The 20,692-nt window shown below is 39.9% G+C and overlaps 1 protein-coding gene and 1 pseudogene across 1 annotated transcript in view; both read left to right on the plus strand.

Annotated features, from left to right (window-relative positions):
* The window catches only part of SLC35F1 (solute carrier family 35 member F1), a 544,808-nt gene that overhangs the window by 307,918 nt on the left and 216,198 nt on the right, over positions 1–20,692 (plus strand). Inside the window, exon 5 of the mRNA XM_064294807.1 lies at positions 16,905–17,080. Within this exon, the coding sequence (XP_064150877.1) occupies positions 16,905–17,080 (176 nt within the window). The remainder of the gene's footprint in view (positions 1–16,904; positions 17,081–20,692) is intronic.
* Positions 1,243–10,849, plus strand: LOC104845691 (small ribosomal subunit protein uS9-like; annotated as a pseudogene).

Below are 20,692 nucleotides of genomic sequence, written 5' to 3' on the forward strand. Positions count from 1 at the left end.
CTCTATTTAGACAGTTTCACTTATTTATGTTCCATGAACCTCTAAGCTTCTTGGAGGCAGGGAGCAAGCATAGCATTCTCATAACCTGCCCCAGCCATCCATGGCAAGTGCTGTGGCTAATTTACAAACCCAGAAATTTGCACGTAGTAAAGGAGAAGACATTGCTGGTAACTCAGCTACCAAAATGTTTAATCAAATACACAAAAGGAATAGACTTTATGCTTGAAGATACTAATTTTAAGAGTTGATATATACATGCCAGCAACTTCTAAAAGTAAGTCAGAATTAAGGAGTAGAAGGAAACAAAGCTCATTATTTTAGCCTGAGTTTCGTGGAAAGCAGGCAGAGGTTTATGTGCTGCTGCTTTTTTTTTTTTTTTTTTTTTACTAAGGAGGGAGCTGGAGTGAGGGACAGAAAGAAGGAGAAAAAATAAAAGCATACAGAGCTCCTAACCAAACCCCCTCCTCAGATTGTTGTTGTTGTTAGGTGCTGTCAAGCTGGTTTCCAAGCATATCGAACCTGTATACAACAGAATGAAACACCACCTGGTCCTGCCTCATCCTCAGAACCGTTGTTATGCTTGAGCCCGTTATTGTAGCCACTGCATCAGTCCATCTTGTTGAGGGTCTTCCTCTTTTCTGCTGACCTTCTGCTTTACCAAGCATGATGTCCTTCTCCAGGGGTTGGTCCCTCCTGGTAACATGTCCAACATATGTGAGACAGAGTCTCGCCGTCCTCACTTCCGCAGTATTCTGGTTGTACTTCTTCCAAGACAGATTTGTTCGCTCTTCTGGCAATCCATGGTATATTCAATATTCTTCACCAACACCGTAATTCAAAGGCATCGATGCTTCTTCGGCCTTCCTTATACTCAGTAAAACACAGGTAAACATCTTTCTGGTATTCTCTGCTTTCAGCCATGATCCATCCGACATCAGCGATGATATTCCTTGTTCCACATCCTCTTCTGAATCTGACTTGAATTTCTGGCAGTTCTCTGTGGATAAATTGCTGCCACCACTCTTGAATGATCTCCAACAACCAACAATAGGCTGTATAAATGGCGGTTTGTCAGGACAGTCTGCCTAGGAGAGGCAGAAGAAAGAATTTATCTGCCTGCTTTAGTTTCCTGCATTTCCTGGTGGCTTTTGCGTGTTCACCCAGCAGGCCTTTACAAAGTCTGGCCCTTGGGCATCAGCTAGGAATTCCCAGGGTAGAAGGTACGAGGTACACAGCTTGGGCATGAGGCACAAGGCCACTGGGTTGTGCCCACATAACGCTGGTTGTGTTCCATTTAGAGTTGGTTGTGGCAGCCACGAGGCCCTGGAGACAGGTAAGACCAAGAGGATATAAAGGGGAGTATAAGTAGTGTCTGACATGCTCACCAATTATAATATCCTGGGTGGCACTAACAGCTAAGCACTCAGCTACTAAACAAAAGGTTAGTGAGTTGAATCTACCCAGAGGTGCCTCAGAAGAAAGACTTGGTGATCTGCTTCCAAAAGATCACAGCCATTGAGAACCCTGTGGAGTGCAGTTCTACTCTGACACGCATGGGTCACCAGGAGTTGGAATTTATTCAACAGCAGCTGGTTTGGTGTGGTTTGGTTTTATGTATGTAAAAAACAAAAGCCCAAAGTGGGAGATGCAAGATCATGGAGCTTAATTAGCAGAAGATGGAGCATGGGAACTTGAGGAGCCAGGGTGTCCCACCTCCCTATGTGGTGCCTTTTCACTGTTCTAGGCTGCTTCTCTGGACAGAAAACGTACAATATACATGTGCATTTGGAGCTCATTCTTTCTGCACTAGAGTTTCAAATGTCTCCTGCACTTAGTACCTCATATACTCAGTGAAACATTGCTTTTAGGAGGTCTTCCTTGTAGCTTACCTAACGAGAAAAACACGAAAATTGATACCACAGAATCAGAACAGATTCAATTCCATGAGTATGGAATCTGAGGCAAAAAGAAACCACAGCCAGTGTTAAACCTCTGGAGGTATGGATTTGCAACTTGCCAGGTAATCATTTTCGATGAGAGTCTAATTAATGTTTTAATGTGATATTAGCCTATCAGTAAAAAGCTTCAAGAAGCCAACGCCCAAACTTCTGAAAACAAGAATCTCGTCAAAGAGCATAGTTAGAACCCCATTCCTCTCACATTCGAGTGGTATTGCTTCAAGTCAAGGGAGTATACCTAAGTGCTCTTTACGTGTGCGTACCTGAATGCATGTGCTGACTCAGACCTGACATGACTTACCTGATACAAGTTATCAGAATGAAGGTGTCGCCACAGGAAGGTTGATGTGCTCTCATTCAAGATGATAACATAATTGTTTCATTCTTATGCCAAAGCAATGCAATGTGATTATGTAACACTATATTGAAATTTCTCTGAGTTTTTGAAAGAATGCAGTCTTATTAACTAAGAAAATGGGATGCAATTTATGCTTTATTTAAATCTTATTATTTTAAATATCTAATTTGTAATACCAGTTTATTCACAAAATTCTCAAGTCTATTTCTTTAACAGAACAAAGTACTGTTGGTAATGGTTATGTCAGACTTAATGAATACAAGCTCTAGTATAACAGGTATTCAGCTTTCAGCAGCACTGTTATTCCTAAGACTCATGCATTTTTCATTGTCTAGTCATTCTGAATGTAAAGTGGCTAGGATGTCCTTTTAAATGTATAAACAAAGAAAATGAAAATGTGCATCATAGTCTCTTCTCCATTTCTGCTCCTAAAATTATAGGAACTATGTCTCGTATGTTAGAATGCATCTGGTGTGCTATTCTATATACTATGTGAATAACCAACAGCTCGCTCTGCAAAATTCCACCCAGCACCATATTTAGTGTCGTTTTTGCAAGATAGCACCTTACCAGGCTTGTTCAGAAATGCACCAGAAAATAGCTTATTAATCTCAATGTCTCACTGGCAGATGGGATACAGCAGAAATAAGGTTGTTTTTGTCTTTCAGAGCTAGTAGTTTTTCAAGATAAGACAAGCAGCTATCTTTCAGATCTTCTAGAACTTCACCTTTTTCATTTACAGACATTTGTTCTCTCATAAGTTTGTTCATTCTTTCCTTCTGTATTTATTGAGTATCTGTTTCCTTTTCATAAGGCAGTCTTCAAGGTACCAGGAATATAGAAATGAATAAAATATATTCCCTTCTTTTCAGGAGTCCATGAGGTGCACACACAGTGTGGTGAATGCAAGGAGAAATAGGGGCGTGTAGAGGTGAGGACACTTAACCCAGCCTTGGGAAGCAGAGAGTGACTAAAGGGAGACTTTCTGGAGAAGCTGGTGTCTTAGGATGTGAGGAGCTATGTGAAGGGACCACAGATCTACTCTAGTGCTTACCTAAGGGGGTGGGGGAATACTTCAGAGGGATGGGACAGCAGTAAATGAAATGAAGAAACCTGGAAACAAAAGAGAGTGGTAGGGAGAATGTTCCTTGAAACAAATCAACAAATGGATTTTTCCTGTGGTAAAAGAGAACTTGATGAGGACAAAATGGGAGGGAGTGGGGCGGGGAGAAAGGGTACCACATTATACAGTTAAAGAAGTGTCAATATTTAGGTTCATATATTTTTTTAATTGAGCTTTGGTGACTCTAGTAACCAGCTCAGATGTACACACTGCAATAGCTACAGTTTTTGACTCCCTGCAGTCTGGAAAAGACTCATGAGCTAATCTGATGAAAGGTTCCTTCCAGTCCTTCCTGTTTTACATGTTGTGTTCATTAGCATGACCCGTAAAACCGTAATTTGCATTCTCTATCAAATCACACTGGCAGCAACTGAATGACATGGCCACTAATTAAAAGAAGAAATTGAATATAGCAGAGTTGCTCTTTTGTTTGGCTGAAGAGACAAGAATAGACTTGAGTTGACCTCTTGTCGAAAGGCAAGCATTACAGATGTCTCTGTGGAAGAGTTTTCATCAGAGAGCCAGTCTGGCTGGCTTTTTCAGTTTACATCATCTCCAGAATATTTCTGAAAATCAGCCACTTAGGTTTCTAGCACCATACTCTTTGTATAATGGTCTGTGAGACCAAAGAGTATTTTTTGGCAGCATAATGGAGGTATAGCATTGTCAATAGGAAGTTAGGATTTAGAGTCATGTAACCTGAATTTCCATCCATACTACTTTCCTTGCTAGGTCTGTGCCTTGGGCTGGCTGCTTAACCTCTCTAAACATCATTTTACTTAACTTGGGAACAGTAATAAAAATGTCTGTCTATAAGTTCATTGGGAGGATTAAATAATATAGTATGTGAAAATCTAAACTGAGGAGTTGGTAGATAGTAAGAACTTATGAAATATGGATTATTATTGTTATTTTACTTTAACTGGCTCCATTTTATATAAGTTATGTAGGAACTCAGCTCCAAAATTTCGGTTTTACAGCTCCCCAATGAGTCCTCTTTGTCTTATTCATCTTTGCACACACAGCATCTAGCATTAGCGAAGGCTATTTTACAGTTTAATGGCACCAAATATCAGGACTAAAATGTTATACTTTTACTACCTTAGTTTCCTAGGGCTGCTGTGAAAAAAAAAGAAAAGAAAAGCAAACCACAGAAGTAGGTAGTTTTAGAGAGAATATATTTATTGTCTCACAGTTCTGAAGTCAAGGCATCCAAATCCAGGTATTGGCTGTGTCAGTTCCTTCTGAGGGTTCTGAGAAAGAAACTGTTCTATGCCTTCCTTTTAGCTTCTGGTGGCTCCTGTCAATTTTTGGAGTTCCTTGGCTTGCAGCAACGTCTGCCTCCTTTTTCACGTGGCTGTCCTTCTTCTGTCTTTCCCTCTGTCTGTTCTTTCTTATAAGACACCACCCAGATGGAGTTAGGACCTACCCTACTCCAGTATGGGTTCATATTTATGGCTAATATCTTCAAAGACCCTATTCCAAACAATGTCACTTTTACAAGTACTAGGACTTAGGACTTAAACATATGTTTTTGGGATCACAATTTAATCCATAACACTTACCCAAGTAATGTCCTTGTGTGTGTGTGTGGCTTAATTTTGTAGAAGAATAACACAAGATATTGCCAAGAGTATTTTTTGTGTGTGTGTGGTAGAAATATGCACAACAAAACATAAAGCAATTCAACAGTTTGTACATATATAATTCAGTGACACTGACTGCATTCTTCAAGTTATGCAACCATTCTCACTATCTTCCAAATTATTCCGCCACCATTAAAATACACTCAGTGTACCCTAAGCAAAAACTCCCTCTTTCCTCCTTCCTTCCCTCCCCCTCCCTCGCCCCCGTTACCACTATCAACTTTTGGTTTCTATATGTTTGCTTATTTCATATAAATGAGGTCATACGGTATTTGTCCTTTTGTGGATGACTTATTTCACTCAGTATGTTTTTTAAGTTCATTCATGTTGTGGCATACATCAGGACTTCATTCCACTTTATGGCTGAGTAATATTATATTTACCTGTGTACCACATAGAATGGGAATTCCAGAACACTTAATTGTGCTCATGAGGAACCTTTACATGGATCAAGAGGCAGTTGTTCGTACAGAACAAGGGGATACTCATTGGTTTAAAGTCAGGAAAGGTGTACATTAGGGTTGTATTCTTTCCCCATACCTATTTAATCTGTATGCTGAACAAATAATATGAGAAGCTGGACTATATGAAGAAGAATGGGGCATCAGGATTGGAGGAAGACTCATTAACAACCTGCATTATGCAGATGACACAACCTTGTTTGCTGAAAGTAAAGAGGGCTTGAAGCATTTACTAATGAAGATTAAAGACCACAGCCTTCAGTATGGATTATACCTCAGAACAGGGCATCCGGATTGGAGGAAGACTCATTAACAACCTGCATTATGCAGATGACACAACCTTGTTTGCTGAAAGTGAAGAGGGCTTGAAGCATTTACTAATGAAGATTAAAGACCACAGCCTTCAGTATGGATTATACCTCAGCATAAAGAAAACAAAAATCCTCACAACTGGACCAATGAGCAACATCATGATAAACGGAGAAAAGATTGAAGTTGTCAAGGATTTCATTTTACTTGGATCCACAATCAACAGCCATGGAAGCAGCAGTCAAGAAATCAAAAGACGCATTGCATTGGGAAAATCTGCTGCAAAGGACCTCTTCAAAGTGTTGAAGAGCAAAGATGTCACCCTGAAGACTAAGGTGCGCCTGACCCAAGCCATGGTATTTTCAATCACATCATATGCATGTGAAAGCTGGACAATGAATAAGGAAGACCAAAGAAGAGTTGATGCCTTTGAATTGTGGTGTTGGCGAAGAATATTGAATATACCATGGACTGCCAAAAGAATAAACAAACCTGTCTTAGAGGAAGTACAACCAGAATGCTCCTTAGAGGCAAGGATGGCGAGACCACGTCTTACATACTTTGGATGTGTTGTCAGGAGGGCTCAGTCCCTGGAGAAGGACATCATGCTTATCAGAGTACAGGGTCAGTGGAAAAGAGGAAGACCCTCAATGAGGTGGATTGACACAGTGGCTGCAAAAATTAGCTCAAGCATAACAACGATTGTAAGGATGGCACAGGACCGGGCAGTGTTTCATTCTGTTGTGCATAGGGTCGCTGTGAGTCGGAACCAACTCGACGGCACCTAACAACAACAACATGGTAGTCCTGGAGCCCTGGTGGCGCAGCAGTTAAGAGCTCACCTGTTAACCAAAAGGTTGGTAGTTCAAATCCACCAGCTGCTCCTTGGAAACCCTATAGGGCAGTTCTAGTTTGTCCTATAGGGTCACTGTGAGTCTCTACTGCAACGGGTTTGGTTTTGTTTTTGGTTTATGGTAATTCCACGTTCAGCTTTTTGAGGAACCATGCCACACTTTTCCACAGTGGCTGTACCATTTTACATTTCCACCAGCAGTGGATGAGAGTTCCTATTTCTCCACAACCTTGGCAACACCTAATGTTTTCTTTTTGATCATTGCCATTCTAAAGGGGGTGAGGTGGTATCTCATGGTAGTTTTGTCTGTTTTTTTTAAATGGCTAATGAAGAGCCCTGGTGGTGCAGTGATTAAAGTGCTTGGCTGCTAACTGAAAGGTTGGTGGTTCGAACCTTACAGCTGCTCCACAGGAGAAAGATGTGGCAGTCTCCTTCCATAAAGACTTACAGCCTTGGACAGTTCTGCTCTGTCCTATAGGGCCTCTATGAGTTGGAATCAACCTGACAGCAATGAGTTTTTAATGGCTAATGACTTTGAACATCTTTCTATGTGCTTATTGGCCATTCGAATATCCTCTTTGGTGAAATGTCTATCCTTTGCCCATATTTTGATTGGGTGGTTTGTCTTTTTGTTGATAAGTTTAGAAGTATTTTACGTATTTTGGACATTAGAACCTTATTGAATATATGATTCCCAAAGTTTTTCTCCCAATCTGTAGGCTGTCTTTTCAGTTTTTTGATGAAATACTTTGATTCATAGAAGTATTTAATTTTTATGAGGTGTCATTTACCTATTTTGTCTTTGGGTTATCTGATAGCCCGTCACTAAAAACTAGATCCCACAGCTTTGCCTCTACATTTTCTTCTAGGAATTTTATGGTTTTAGCTTTTGCATTTAGGCCCTTGATCCATTTTGAACTGGTTTTTGTGTATGTTGTGAGGGTTGGATCCTGATTCATTCTTCTGCATATGGAAATCCAATTTTCCCACCACCATTCATTGAAGAGACTCTTCCTTCCCTATTGTATGGACTTAGCACACTTGTAGAAAATCAGTTGCCCATAGATGTATGGACTTATTTATGGACTCTTGATTCTATTCCATTGGTCTGTATGTTTTTATTATACCAGTACCAGGTTATTTTAATTGCTGTGACTTTATAATGTGTTTTGAAATAAGGAAGTATGAGTCCTACTTTATTTTCCTTCTTGGAGATTGCCTTAGCTATTTGGAGCCCCTTGCCTTTCCATATAAATTTGAAGATTGGCCCTTGCATTTCTGTAAAGAAGGCTGTTGGAATTATTATGGAAATTGCATTGAATTTATAGATTGCTTTGGGTAGTTTTGACATTTTAACTATATTAAGCCTCCCAATCCACTGACATGGAATGTCCTTCCATTTATTTAGGTCTTCTTTGATTTATTTTGGCAATATTTTATGCTTTTCTACGTATAGGTCTTCCACTTTCTTGGTTAAATTTACTCCTAGATAATTTATTCTTTTAGGTGCTGTTATAAATGATAATGTTTCTTTAATTTCCTTTCCCACTTGGCCATTGCTAACGTATAGAAGCCCAACTGATTTTTGTGTGTTGATCTTGTAACCTGTCACTTAGTTGAATTCATTTATTGGTTCTACTAGCTTTCTTGTGGATCGTTTGGGGTTTTCTATATATATAGAATCATGTCATATGCAAAAAGGAATAGTTTTACTTCCTCTTTCACAATTTGGATACTTCTTTTTTTCCTAGCCTAATTGTTCTGGCTAGAACTTCCAGAATGATGTTGAATAGTAGTGGTGAGAGACAGCACCCCTGTCTTGTTCCTGATCTTAATAAGAAAGCTCTGTCTTTCTCCATGGAGTATGATGTTAGCTGTGAGTTTCATAGATGCCGTTTATTATATAGAGGAATTTACTTTCTATTCCTATCATGTTGAGTGTTTTCATCATGAAACTAAACCCCAACCCATTGCCATCAAGTTGATTCTGACTCACAGCGACCCTAAAGGACAGGGTAGAACTGCCCTCATAGAGTTTCCAAGGCTGTAATTTCTATGGAAGCAGACTGCCATATCTTTCTCCTGAGAAGCAGCTGGTGGGTTCAAACTGCCGATCTCCGAGTTAGCAGCTGAGTGCTTAACCACTGTACCACCAGGGCTCCTTTCATCATGAAACCAAAAGCCAAACCAAACCATTTCCATCGGGTTGATTCTGACTCATAGCAACTCTATAGGATAGACTAGAACTGCCCTCACAGGATTTCCAAGGAGTGGGTGGTGAATTCGAACTGCTGACCTTTTGGTTAGAAGCTGAGCTCAAAAGGATGTTGAATTTCGTCAGATGCCTTTTCGGCACCAGTTCAGATGATCATGTGGTTCTTTTCCTTTGTTCTATTAACATGGTATATTACACTGATTGATTTTCTAGTGTTGAACCACCCTTCTATTCCTGGGATAAATCCTACTTGATCATGGTATATAATCCTTTTAATAACGTTTTTGGATTAGGTTTGCTAGTATTTTGTTGAGTATTTTTGTGTCTATATTCTTTGTGGATATTGGCTTGTAGTTTTCTTCTCTTGTGGTAGCTTTGTCTGGTTTTGTTATCAGGATAAGGGTTGCCTCATAGAATGAGTTAGGTAGTGTTCCCTCCTCTTTTATGTTTTGGCAGTGTTTAAATAGGACTGAAGTCACTTCTGTAAATGTTTGATAGGATTCCCCAGTGAAGTCATCTGATCCAGGACTTTTCTTTTTTGTGAGGTTTTTGATTAGTGATTCAGTCTCTTTGCTTGTTTATGGGCCTGTTGAAATCCCCTATTTCTTCTGGAGTCCGGGTAGGGAGTTTATGTGTCTCAAAGAATTTTTCTATTTCTTCCTTTAAATTCCCAAATTCATTGACATGCATAGTAGCCTGATAATGACCTTCACAGTGAGCAGAGCCTTGTCTTTTGCTCTGTATTCCCTTTGAAAAACTAATGTAACTGTTGAATGAAAAAGAAATCCAGAACCTTGGGAAGCTGTGGATCCCACTGTACCTCAAAAGCTTATAACAATCAATGGAGACCCATTGAAAAGTTGCAGAAGGCCTGAAGGGCATCCAAATGACCAGACATTGCTTCTTTCTTCCGACAGAGTACTCTGGATTTAGTGGAAACACTTCCGCACAAACTAGATTATGGATACCAGTGTGTGGAAATGCTTCTGCAACATTTTTAGGGTTTGCCTACATTTGGGACTTTGAATAAGGAATTAAAGGTAGGACAGCAATAACCACATAGTCCAAAATCAGATTTCTGTGTTTATTTTTTTGTTGTAAATTTGAATATTTCATATTGAAATTGTTATGTTTATGATACCTGAATGTTTTCCTTGAAATGTGTAAAGATTTGTAAATTATATTGTCATCCTGAATAAAATACCATTTGTGCAAGAAAAAAATTTTTTTGGCATGTTCAGTCACTGATTTATTAGGTAACAAATAATACGTTCACAGTATATCATAAGGTATGAAAGTTAACTGACTTCCCAAAGAGAAGCCAAGATGTACAACTCATATTTGTAGGAAGCCAGAAACCAGCTTAATGGCCAAACATTGAATCAACATTTTTAATAAAAGGTATTAATTACTCAAATGCTCTAATAAATACAGATAGAACAAAAATGAAAATAAGTAAGGTGAGGAGATCTTGGCTAAGCTACCAGCCACGGTGTCCAAGGGACTGCTGCAGTCCAGGCAAGTCTTCGGAGCAAGAAGACCGCCAAAGCCATGGCTCACTGCAAACGGGCTATGGCCTCTTCAAGGTGAACAGGTGGCCTTTGGAGATGACTGAGCCATACCGGCTGCAATACAAGCTACTGGAAATTGTTCTACTTCAGGACAAAGAATGGTTTGCCTGTGTGGACATCCGCCATAGTGAAAGGCAGTGGTCACGTAGCCCGGATTTATGTAATCTGCCAGTCCATCTCCAAAGCCTTAGTTGCCCATTACCAGAAATATGTGGATCAGGCTTTCAAGAAGGAGATCAAAGACATCCTCATCCAGTACAATTGGACTCTGTTGGTAGCTGGCCCCCGTTGCTGTGATTCTGAGAAATTTGGGGGCTCTGGTGCCCTCATTCATTACCGGAAATCCTACCGATAAGCGCACTATGAGGAGCAGGTTTCATCTTTATAATAAACAAGGGTTTTGGAATTTTAAGGTTAAAACAAAAATACATAGTATTGGCTTATGGCCCTTTTTATTTTTGTAGGATTGGTTGTAACGTCCCCGCTTTCATTTCTAGATTTTGGTGTTTGCATCTTTTTCTGTTTTTCTTTGTCAGTCTAGTCAAAGGTTTGTTAATTTTATTGTCTTTTAAAAAAACCAACTTCTGGTTTTATTGATTCTCTTTATAGTTTTTCTATTTCATTTATTTCTGCTCCGAATGTTATTATTTCCTTTTTTCTGGAGGCTTTGGGCTTAGTTTGCTCTTCCTGTTCTAATTCTTCAAGTTGTAGAGTTAGGATGGTGATTTGGAATCTTCTTTTTTCATGTAGACATTTAGTGCTATAAATTTCACTGTGAGCGAGAATCCCTGATGGAGCAGGAGAACAGATGCAGGTCTCAAATTCTCTTAAAAAGACCAGGCTTAATGGTCTGGCTGAGACTAGAAGGACCCTAGAAGTTATGATCCCTGGACCCTTTGTTAGCCCAAGACGGGAACCAATCCCAAAGCCAACTCTTCAGACAGGGATTGGACTGGACTATAATATAGTTAATGATACTTGTGAGGAGTGAGCTTCTTGGCTCAAGTAAACACATGAGACTATATGGTAACTCCTATGTGGAGGTGAGATGAGCAGGAAGAGGGGAACAGGAGCTGGTTGAATGAACACGGTGAATACAGGGAGGAGAGGAGAAATGTGCTGTCTCATTAGGGGAGGAGCAGCTAGGAGTACACAGCAAGGTGTATATAACTTTTTGTATGAGAGACTGACTTGATTTGTAAACTTTCACTTAAAGCACAATAAAAAAAAAATTCCCTTTGAGCTCTGCTTTCACTGCATCCCATAGGTTTTGGCATGTTGTGTTTTCATTCTCATTTGACTCTTTTTTTTTTTCCTTCTTCTTTGACCCATTAGTTGCTTAGTAGTGTGTTATTTAGTTTCCATGTAGTTGTGTTTTTTCCAGTTTTCTTTCTATTATTAGTTTCTGGTTTTATTCCATAGTGATCAGAAAAGATACTTTGTATGATTCTAATCTTTTCAAATTTATTGAGACTTGCTTTGTGTCCTAAAATATGGCCTATCTTGGAGAACGATCCATGTTCACTGGAGAAGAATGTATATTGTTCTGCTGGTAGGTAGAATGCTCTATCAGTCTGTTAGGTCTAGTTGGTTCCTAGTGTTATTCAAGTCTTTTGTTCCTTTGTTTATCTTCTTCCAAGTTATTGATATTGCCAAGGTTTTAATTAACATTGTTGTAGTTTAAAGAGCTGCAAAAATCACCATGTTATAACATTGGTTTTTACCCTTCGTTTTACAGTGGAACACACATTCCATTACACAGCATTCTCCAGTAGACACACTTAGCATCATGAGCAACTTCCTGGTGTATTAGCTGAAATTGTGCCCATTCTTCCACTTAAGGATATAAATTTATGCAAATAAACAAGGGCAAACCAATTATGGGATAATCATGAACCCTCTAAATTAATTTTTAAATAATTTTTAGAATTATTTCTTTTAATTGTCATTTCACTATTGTCTTATGTTGTGACTAGATCAAACTTCTTTAAATAATTCTTTGAATTCTTCTTCATTCTTCAAAGTCAACACCCTTATTTCCTCAATTTCTATCCATTTAGTCACCACTGACTATCCTGTCCGTGAAATTTTTTGTTTTCTTGGTTTCTATTATATCAATATTGCTTTGGTGCTCTCCAGCAAAAACTAGTCTTTAAACTTCTGGCATTGACTTCCAGATCACCTCTTGTAGGTCCTCATTCTCATTACCTTCCAAGCAACATTCATTATTTCAACTATTACCTACATGAAATTCTCTGTTCCCTTGGCTTCCTTGATACCAAGGCTTATCCTGGTCCTTCTCTTACCCCTCTAACCACGTCTAACTCCATTGGTATCCTCTTATCCCTCCTTGGTATTCCTCAAAGGATTTTTCCCAGAACCTCTTATTTTCTCTTTTACTCTTTTTTCCTTGCTGATAGCATCCACTTTCAGTACTGTAACTGTAACTTTTATGTGTATAAGTTTCACATTTTATCTTTTGGCCGACCTACCTATCAAACTCTAATCCCATGTTTCTAATACTGCTGGGTCTTTTAGAAGTTCTGACAGCTCGTATTCAATGTACCTGAAATATTTATTATCTTTCCACTAAAACCAACTCCTTATCATTTTTTTTTTTTTTTTGGTCAGTGGACATTATACTTCCTTTTGGTAGGCATAAAAAAAAAATCTTTAAGTTAGTCCTGGTATTTTTACCTCCACCTTTCTTTCCTTTATCACCCCTTCATTCCAATAATCTGTTCAATGTTACCTAGTTCTAACTCTGCACTGTCTTTGAATCCCTCTATTTTCTACTTCCTATAAACAATATTCCCCACTGTAGATACAATGAGGACTATTGTATAAGCTTCATGTCTGGCAGAGGGTTTTATTGCTGTTACGTGCCATCGAGTGGGTTTCGACTCATAACGACCCCATGTGACAGAGTAGAACTGCCCCATAGGATTTTCTAGGCTGTAATCCTTACAGAGGAAACCCTGGTGGGGTAGTGGTTAAGTGCTATGGCTGCTAACCAAGAGGTCGGCAGTTCGAATCCGCCACGCACTCCTTGGAAACTCTATCAGGCAGTTCTACTCTGTCCTGTAGGGTCGCTATGAGTCAGAATCGACTCAATGGCAGTGGGTTTTTTTTTTTTTTTTTGGAGTCCTTACAGAAGCAGATTGCCAAGTCTTTCTCCTGTGGAGCCACTAGGTGGCTGGGTTCGAACAGCCGACCTTTCGGTTAGCAGCTGAGTATTTAACCGTTGCACCACCAGGGCTCCTTTGGCAGAGAGCAAAAGGATGTAAAAGCAGTTGTAACAATACAATGAGATAGGGGTAATAAAGAAGAACTATCTCAAGGAAGAGAGGGCAGGGAAGACATAGGAGCCAATCTTGAAGGATAAATGGGATTCCGAATAACAGAGGCAGGTTGAACATTCTGGAAATAATAACATGTGCAAAGAAATGCTGGCAAAGAAGGCCATGACTCACTGAAGTACAAGTAGCTCTGTAAGACTGGAGCTCGTGCTTTGTGGGGAAATCATAGGGGGAGAAACAGGAGGAGAAGCTCTAGAAGTAGTGGAAGTGAGGGAAGAATGTTAAGGGTCTTGTTTCAGTTATCTATTTCTGCATAACAAGCAACTACAAAACTTCAGGTTCTGAAACAACAGCAGCCATTTATTATTTCTCACAATTCTCCAATTAGGCAGGGATCGAAAGGGATGGTTTATCTCTGTGCCACCTGGTATAGGATGACACAGCTTGACTGGGGCTAGAAGATCCAGAATTGTCATTTACATGTTTTTTGTCTGGCACTTCAGCTGAGGTGGCTGTAGCTGGCGGGGTCTCTCTTTCTGTTTCTATGTGGTCTCTCCATATTTAGTAGTCTGGCTCAGGTTTCTTTACACAGAAGATGGATCCTAAGAGGGCACAAAGAGCAAGCTGCAGGGCTTCTTAAGGCTTAGTTCCAGAAGTCACATGGCATCATTTCCCTCACATTCTGTTGGTCAGAGCAAGTCACAAGAGCAGCTCAGTTTCAGGAGGAAGAGAAATAGATCTCACCTCCCTTTGGGAGGGGCTGTGTGAACATTGAAGGATGGGGGGAAATGTTGGCAACCATCTTTGTAGAAACTTTACCACAGGACTTGTAAGTCTATGAATTCTATAGGGGATCATTTAAGCAGCAGACTGGCATTTTAAAATATATATTTAAAACTCTTTCTTTGACTCCTTTTTAGAGATTGAATTGAGGTGTTGGAGGCCAGCACCTGGAAACAAGGCAACCCATGAGAAGCCTATAACAGTATGTGACTGGTTAATCTCAGGAAAATCTCATGGGCCAAGATTTTTCTTCTCCTGCTGCCTTAAAAAAAAAAAAAAAAAGATACCACAAGACACTTGCCAGGTCTCTGTTTCACTTTCAGAAAGATGGACATACATCTGTCATGAGGGAGGAAGTATATAACACTCACAGATCTTCTGCCTGAAGCTCTTTGGTTTAGAAATACTGCTGCTGACTCATTTTATATGTGTGTTTCTATAAATAAATCAGGAATGTCAGAAGAGATTTTCAGGGAGGACAGAAGCCTGCTTTGTACTTCCAGTGTTGGTTCCTGAGTCAGAACGTGGTGAGCATGCATGTATGTGACCCAGGTGGGCATTTTATTTCTTTGCAACGTGAAGCCCTTGACTCTCACCTCTAGCCTTCGTTACAGTGATTTACAAAAGCAGTGACTATGAAAAAGCCAGAGGAAAAATTTACATAATCTGAGACATTTTATTACACCGCCTCCGTCACTGAATTTCCTTCATGAATAACAATTTTGATGTGCACACAATTGTTAACTCTAACAAAAGAGAGGGAGACTAATGATTAACTTTTTCTAGAGTGAACTAAGATCTAAAGTCTGGGAATGGATAGGAGATGGGTTTTTGTAAACCCTGGTGGTGTAGTGGTTAAGAGCTACAGCTGCTAACCAAAAGGCTAGCCATTCGAATCCACCAGGCACTCCTTGGAAACTCTATGGGGCAGTTCTACTCTGTCCTGTAGCATCACTATGAGTCAAAATCTACTTGACAGCAATGGGTTTTTTGGTATAGCCCTTTTACCTCTGTGTTCCTGGATCCAGGATTTCAAACTATAAAGGAAGTGTTGTTGCTGTTAGTTGCTGTCAGTTTAGCACCAACTCATGGTGACCTTCTGTAACAGAACAAAACATTGCCTAGTCTGGCTCCATCTTCCAGCACTGTATTGGACAATATTCTGTTGTGATCCATAAAGTTTTTATTGGCTAATTTTCAGAAGTAGATAGCCAGGTCTTTCTTCCAAGCTTGTCTTAGTCTGGGAGCTCCATTGAAACCTGTCCACCGTGGATGACCCTGCTAGTATTTGAAATACATATGGCATAGCTTCCAGCATCATAACATGCAAGTCACCGCAGTGCAACAAACTGACAGATGGATGGATGGATAAAGGAAATGTTGTTAGCTGCCATCTAGTCGGCGCCAACTCATGGAGACACTGCACAATGGGATCAGATCCTTGTGATCCATAAGGTTTTCATTGGCTGATTTTTTGGAAGTAGACTGCCAGGCCTTTCTTCCTAGTCTATTTAAGTCTAGAAGCTCTGCTGAAACCTGTTCAGCATCACAGTTGCACACAAGCCTCCACTGACAGGTGAGTGGTGGCTGTACTTGAGGTGCATTGGTTGAGAATTGAAGCAGGTTCTCCCTCATGGAAGGCAAGAATTCTACCACTGAAACATCAGTGGATAAAGGAAATACTGTACCCGTTGCTGTTAAGTTGATTCAGACTCATAGTGACCCTGTAGGATAGAGTAGAACTGCCCCATAGGGCTTCCAAGGCTGTAATCCTTATGGAAGCAAACTGCTACATCTTTCTCCCGCAGAGCAGCTGGTGGGTTCCAGCTGCCTATCTTCAGTTAGCAGCTGAGCACTTAACCACTGTGCCACCAAGTCTCCTTGGATAAAGGAAATAGTCTCCCTTTATTGATACAAGCACCTGAGGGTGATGATCCCTTTTGGTCAGTGTTCAGTTACTCTCTCAGTGTCACTGAACACTTTGTATTAATGGTGGGCATCAAGTGATGTTCATTTCTCCCACAGACCCCAGGGCACACAGGCTAAAAGCTGGGTTCAATTGGAAAGATTTGGGCTAAGTCTCAGTTTTACCACTTCCTAGCTATGTGACTGTGGGCAAATTTCTTAACCCCTGAAAGCTTTGGTTTCCTCCTCTGTAAAACTTCAGTAATAATTGCACCTTCCTCATAGGTTTGCTGCAGTGGATCAAAAGAAATAACATTTATTGCACTGAGCCCAGTGCACAGTATGGGTGCTCAATGAGTTTTAACAGTTATTGTTTTAATGGACTTCCTGCTGATCTTTGCTGTGTTTCTCTTTATTTCTCAGGGAGATGTTAATCTCAGTGGCTCTGGGCCAGGTGTTATCCCTCCTTATTTGTGGGATTGGCTTGACCAGCAAATACCTGTCAGAAGATTTCCATGCCAATACGCCAGTATTCCAGAGTTTCCTCAATTACATCCTTCTGTTCTTGGTCTATACCACCACACTAGCCGTCAGACAAGGTAAGCATGCCGAAACACCAAGAATATGGCTTGGTTTCTCTTTTAGAAACAACTGGAATGACGAGCCACAGCTGATAACTTTTTGTCACTTATAGCATCAGTAAGACAATTCAGAACTCCAAATCTCACTTTTCTGTTTTACAGGGATACAGCAAACAAAATGAGTGAATAAATCAAAAAGAGAAATAAATTGTGTGAATTCAGCGGGAAGTGGGAAATGCATGTATAGGCAGAAATGTATAATTGCTCACTATTGGAATTCCTCTTAACATGCTTATACCTCTGAGTAAATCTAAAATAGACTGTTTCTCTGGAACCTGGAACAGGACTGATATAGCTGTCTAAATAATGCCAGCCCTGAGAAATCCAAGCAAATTGCAGGCAAATATATGTTCTTTGGGAAAGTGATACAAGAAAGATAAAAATAGTAAACACAAAAAATTATAGTAATAACACAGGAAAAAAGAAAACTACCACAAATGATCAGGCAAGGTCTTCTGTCTAAATGTGAAATAGCTAAAGCGATAAAACAAGTCCTGAGTGACCACTTCAAGAGTCAATGCAGGGGAAACTTTTAAGGGGTTGTTGCAGTTGAAAATCCTTGGAGTATATCCCTGGAAGGCACACCCAGAGTCTGATGATTATACTGCTGAACCTGGTGTAAACATTTTTATCTCATGTATAGCCCCCAGATAGTCAAGAATTTCCCCCCATAGCACCTGTTGACTATAAAATATGCAATTGAAAAATAATTATTAATATGTTTTGGAGATAATTATATGCCTATATACATGGTGGAAACCCTGGTGGCGTAGTGGTTAAGTGCTATGGCTGCTAACCAAAAGGTCAGCAGTTCAGATCCGCCAGACGCTCCTTGGAAACCCTGTGGGACAGTTCAATCGCCTCGACGGCAGCAGGTTTTTTTTTAATATACATGGTAAATAAGGACATCATGTATAGCTGTATACATCAATCTTATAGTCATACTTTTTTGAAACATTTATAAGAACTGCTTATCAGTACCCAAGTTTTACACTTCCTTATTTGGATTGCTATCCAGAATAAAGTTGCTTAATTTATAATGATTTGGCCAGTGCTAGGTTTTATCTTAGAGGAGGATAATGAACAAGTTGGGACTGAATTCTAGTTTAATTTTGGATTTGCTTTAGAGTATTGAAGAAGCTAATTTCATTTATTTCTCAAAACTTCATGCTATTGATGCTTGTCTTTTACATTTTAATGTCAGCAAATTAAATTCTGTTAAGAATAAAATATCAACCAAAAATGAAGTGCTCAGACTACTGGAGATGCCCAGCAACATACAGACATTGAATCTCAGCTGTGTTTCCACAGCGTGATAAGAAAGATAATAATTTTGAGCTATATACAGTGTGGTATCTAACAGGTAGTTTAGATGCCACTGGTGCCTCAATCCAGGTGGAGACTGAAGGAAGTAAGGAAATGGGGAGGCTTATCATTACAAAGTCACTTACAAGAGACTGTTGTCATGAGGCTTGTGTAACTTGGCCATTTCAGGAACAGTAAGCTCTGCAGTTTGATGTCAGAATTGCTTGATGTAAGCATTAATCAATAGTGAAAGAATACAATTATTTAGCCCGGTACCAGGAGTATAATTAAGAATATTAAAAACAAAATTATATTAAGAACAATTTTTCACAACTCTAAGATTAAAAAAAAAAAATTTTTTTTCCTGATAGAGTGGTAAATTTATCTTCTCCAGCAGATTTTAGAACCAAGCAGTCTAGACTACTAGAGGATGAATTGTAACTAGTCTTTAGGGTCTTGTCTGTCTTACTTTTCAGGGGTCCAGAGGTTTAATAAAAACCTGCGTTAGGGAAGAAAAAAAAAACCATCGATCTACTGTAAGAAGCAGAGAAAGTAATTTCCCAGTTATAGGTGGAGATCAGAAAAGCTTAGAAACCTAAATGTTGAAAAAGATCCAAAGTTAATAATTATAATAACCTTCCATTGAGCCTTTATAATGTTCCAACCACTATGTATGTGAATTGTCCCTTTTACTCTTTCAACCTGAAGAAATAGGTGTTATTATCCAAAATTTTATAAGTGAGAAAACTGAGGCTTAGTCAACCTCAGTAATCTGCTCAAGACTATAGAATTAGAAAGTGGTAGCAGCACATCTTAACTTAGAGCTTTGTGCCACCAAGAGTCCCTGGGTGGTGGAAATAGCTAACACACTTGATTGCTAACTGAAAGGTTGGAGGTTTGAGTCCACCTAGCGGTGCCTTGGAAGGAATGCCTGGAAATCTACTTCCAAAACATTAGCAGTTCAAAACCCTATGGAGCACAGTTCTACTCTGACACACATAGGGGTCACCATTAGTCAGACTCGACTCCACAGCCACTGGTGTGCCTTCAGGGCCCACCTGGCCTCCTCAAGTGAGGCTCAGGGAAGGCAGAAGGCTGGAAGGGGGACACAAGAGAACCAATAAAGAGGCATGCATATGTTTCCTGATTTTGAACAGGAGGGTTTTTCCTTGAATTTCAAAACTCTGAACAGGAAACCAGCCCCGTAGTTGCAAAGTTCAGGGAGTGTTGGAGCCAAGGGATGTGGTCATGGGTGTTGCTGGGGACGGGAGTGGCACAAATAGAAAGAGGCCAGGGACTGGGAGCAGCGAGGAATGTGGTGGCTCTTTGGAAAGAAAAGACTGAAGAGGGCCAGAGGAAATTCTGACTGTAGACCCCAGTCAGTGATGGTTGGAACCAATTTCTAAAATGCCCTCTTTGGAGCTTTTTACCACTGCTTCAGATTATCATTACATTTGCAGCATTCTTTATTTGTGTGTTTATTTACTCTGAATGTTTGTTTTAAACTTCATCTTTAGAGTTTTTAATAGGCTGGCATTAAGCTAACATCTGGAAATCAACATAGTAATTACATTAATTTTGTATAGGCTGATTTTCAGTACTACACTCTAGAGGCATAATAATCTCTTTACTCATGCCCCTCAAGATCTGGTGGGGAACGAATAACAGAGCAGTGAGAAGAGAAAAGTCTGGTGTGTGCGAGGGTAGGCTGTCTTATAGCCACAATTTCTCCTCCCTTCAGAGTGCGCCCCAGACCACTCACTCTGTTGGGCTGCCCGTTAGGACTGAACAAAGTGCTCTCTTGCTAATTCTCCCAGCACAAACATCACCTACCCTAATGGGCCATCATACCCCGGTGGCATAGTAGTTAAGAGCTACGTCTGCTAACCAAAAGGTCAGCAGTTCAGATCCACCAGGCACTCGTTGGAAACCCTATGGGACAATTCTGCTCTGTCCTGCAGGGTTACTATGAGTCAGAGCTGACTGGACAGCAACGGGTTTGGTTTGGTTTTTGGTTTTAGGCCACATAATGGGAAGTTAGATTCAGGGATATATTTTTAATCAAATCTTCCTTTATCATTCTAATCATATAACTTCTAAAAATTTATGAGTGTCACATTTTAACACAATGCGATAAATGCACAAAAGCTCTCCATGAGCATCGAGAGTGATGTGATTACAAAAACTGCCCAAATTTGACATCACAGTTAAACTGAATTCTCTCTATCAAGTTTGTATTGGACCAATGATCAAAAAATTTGACAT

The sequence above is a fragment of the Loxodonta africana genome, chromosome 1 (genome assembly GCF_030014295.1).
Source record: "Loxodonta africana isolate mLoxAfr1 chromosome 1, mLoxAfr1.hap2, whole genome shotgun sequence".
Taxonomy (NCBI): domain Eukaryota; kingdom Metazoa; phylum Chordata; class Mammalia; order Proboscidea; family Elephantidae; genus Loxodonta; species Loxodonta africana.